This window comes from Orycteropus afer, unplaced genomic scaffold, assembly GCF_000298275.1.
Source record: "Orycteropus afer afer isolate SDZICR_OR568_19922 unplaced genomic scaffold, OryAfe1.0 scaffold00114, whole genome shotgun sequence".
Classification (NCBI taxonomy): domain Eukaryota; kingdom Metazoa; phylum Chordata; class Mammalia; order Tubulidentata; family Orycteropodidae; genus Orycteropus; species Orycteropus afer.
The window spans coordinates 6,013,252-6,015,678 of NW_006921701.1; the positions used below are offsets into that span (position 1 = coordinate 6,013,252).

Below are 2,427 nucleotides of genomic sequence, written 5' to 3' on the forward strand. Positions count from 1 at the left end.
AACAACAACAACAACAACATATATATATATATATAGCCTGATTTGCAGTAGAGTCATTATTTCCACCTAAGAAACTTAGAAGCAGTCTTAATATCTGAGACTCACTTTAAAGATTAACAATGATCCTAGACCTATTTTAGCAAACCTTCAATAAGATATTTCTGTAATAACCTTTCCCACAAACTAGTTCTGAGAGGATTCACTGACATTTAACTTCACTCAACATCTCTATGGCCACATCAACTATAAATTATCTCTGTGCTATTTCTTCCTTTTGTGTGTGTGGATGGAGAAGCTCTTCCCTTTAGACTATGACTTCATTATGCATATACTACTGGTTGATATAATTGTTGTTGTTGTTATGTGCCATCGAGTCAGATCTGACTCATAGCGACCGCTCCTTGGGTTTCCAAGGCAGTAACACTACGGAAGTAGATTGCCCAACCTTCCTTCTGAGGAATGGCTGGTGGGTTTGAACCGCTAGCCTTCTGGTTAGCAGTCAAGTGCCTCAGGCACTACGCTACCAGAGCTCCCTTGGTTGATATAATTAGTGGCCAAATTTTTCAGCCTTTTACTATCAGTTACAAGCTTCTTTATAGAGACTCAGACTCTGAAGTGTGTAGTGCCTGGAAAATAAAATTATACTAATTTCATTACTTTGTCCAATAGGTTATTTTTGAGCCATTCATATTGGCAAATGTATATTAAAACCTAGACAGATAAGTAGAGTCTACCTGTTCATAGAAATTCGGCCTCTGCCAAGGGCTTGGGAAGGTGGGCTTTCCTCTACTTGTATTGGCATTTTGATCTCAAAATCTTTTGGTACGTTCTGAATATTTGGGTCTGTGAAGGTAATTCGTCCTAAAAATCAACCAGAATGAAGAACACATTAAAATTAGAAAGTAAAACGTTGGACATTTATTTTAACAGTCATTGCATTTCTAAAGTCTCTTAAAAACACATACTCTATCCTTGTTTGTTGTTGTTAATTGCCATTGATTGATGCCAACTCATGGCAACCCCGTGTGTGCAGAGTAGAACTGCTCCACAGGGCTTTCAAGGCTGTGACCTTTCAGAAGCAGATCACAGGCCTATCTTCCAAGCCATTTCTGGGTGGGTTTGAATCACCAGCCTTTCAGGTAGTAGTCAAATGCTCAAGTGTTTGTGAAACCCAGGGATTCCTCTGTCATTACTAAATTAAAAATAAAAATTTATATTTAAGTGAAATATTATCATGTTCATGTGTCTAAAGATGATAAAATAAATATAAGACCAATCCCACTATAAATAAACATATGAATCAGCTACAATACCATGTTTTACACTAGCCTAGCTCTCAAGAAAACAATCCTATGATAAGAATTTGATAAACTGACTTATTCCTAAGCTATAGTTATGAGTACCAGATGTCAGTACTATAAAATATATTAGCAATTTATTAGTTACAACTACAACTATAAGGCTAATCAAATGGATCCTAAAAGAAATAGCTGTTGAAGACTCTAAAAGCTGAGAATGCACAAGATAAAGAAAAGGGGATTTGGAGAAGAACAGCTGGATAATGAAGAGGACAACTGGAACCGGAGAATTAGCTAATGCAGGAGACAGAGTTGCAATGAGATGTGGCAACTGGAACATCACTTTCAAGAAGCCACATGGCTTGTTTTCTTCATCATCATTATCACTAATCATTGATGACAACAGTAACCATGGTTGAAAACTAGAACAGGTAGGTTAATGAATTTTCTAGTAAATAATGATTTGTTGTAACATTGATAACCTGTTTCCCCCTAATATTTTTATACTTTATGTGTCTATTTATTGAATTTTTCTAAAACACATAAGTAGTGTTCAAAAAACAATTTCTTACTAATTTTGTTACTACAGTTTTAATAATACATACATAGTGTCTTAGTTCTCTAGTGCTGCCATAACAGAAATACCACATGTAGATGGCTTTAACAAACAGGAATTTATTCTCTTATGGTTTAAACTCAAAACTCACTGCTGGTGAGTCACTCCCAACTCATAGTGACCCCTCCTTGGGTTTCCGAGAGTCCTGGCTCTAAGGGGATGGGCAAAGGCCCCTCCAACTTGGGCTTTAGCTCTGCCTCTTATTCCAGGCCCCCTATAGCTGGGAGCTTCTTATAACTCAGGGAGCTGCAAGCTGCTGAGGCTGACAAACCCAAGATCAACAAGTAAATGGCACAATCCCAAGACTGACAGGCAACATGGAAGACCACTGGCTCAAGTCCAGGAACTGGAGATGAAGACTTGGCCAAAAGCAGGATCCAAATGTGCCAAAAAGCTAGACATTTTCTTAAAACTTCTCCTTATATGAGGAGATCCGGCAAGATGGCGGACTAGGCAGAAGGATTGCACAGATCCTCTTCAACAAAGAAAAGGGAAACCAATTAACACAGACAC

At 37.9% G+C, this 2,427-nt stretch overlaps 1 protein-coding gene across 1 annotated transcript in view; it reads right to left on the reverse strand.

The window, feature by feature from the left end:
* Nucleotides 1-2,427, reverse strand: part of POLQ (DNA polymerase theta) — a 222,700-nt gene that overhangs the window by 80,146 nt on the left and 140,127 nt on the right. The window contains exon 23 of the mRNA XM_007943887.1: nucleotides 735-861. Within this exon, the coding sequence (XP_007942078.1) occupies nucleotides 735-861 (127 nt within the window). The remainder of the gene's footprint in view (nucleotides 1-734; nucleotides 862-2,427) is intronic.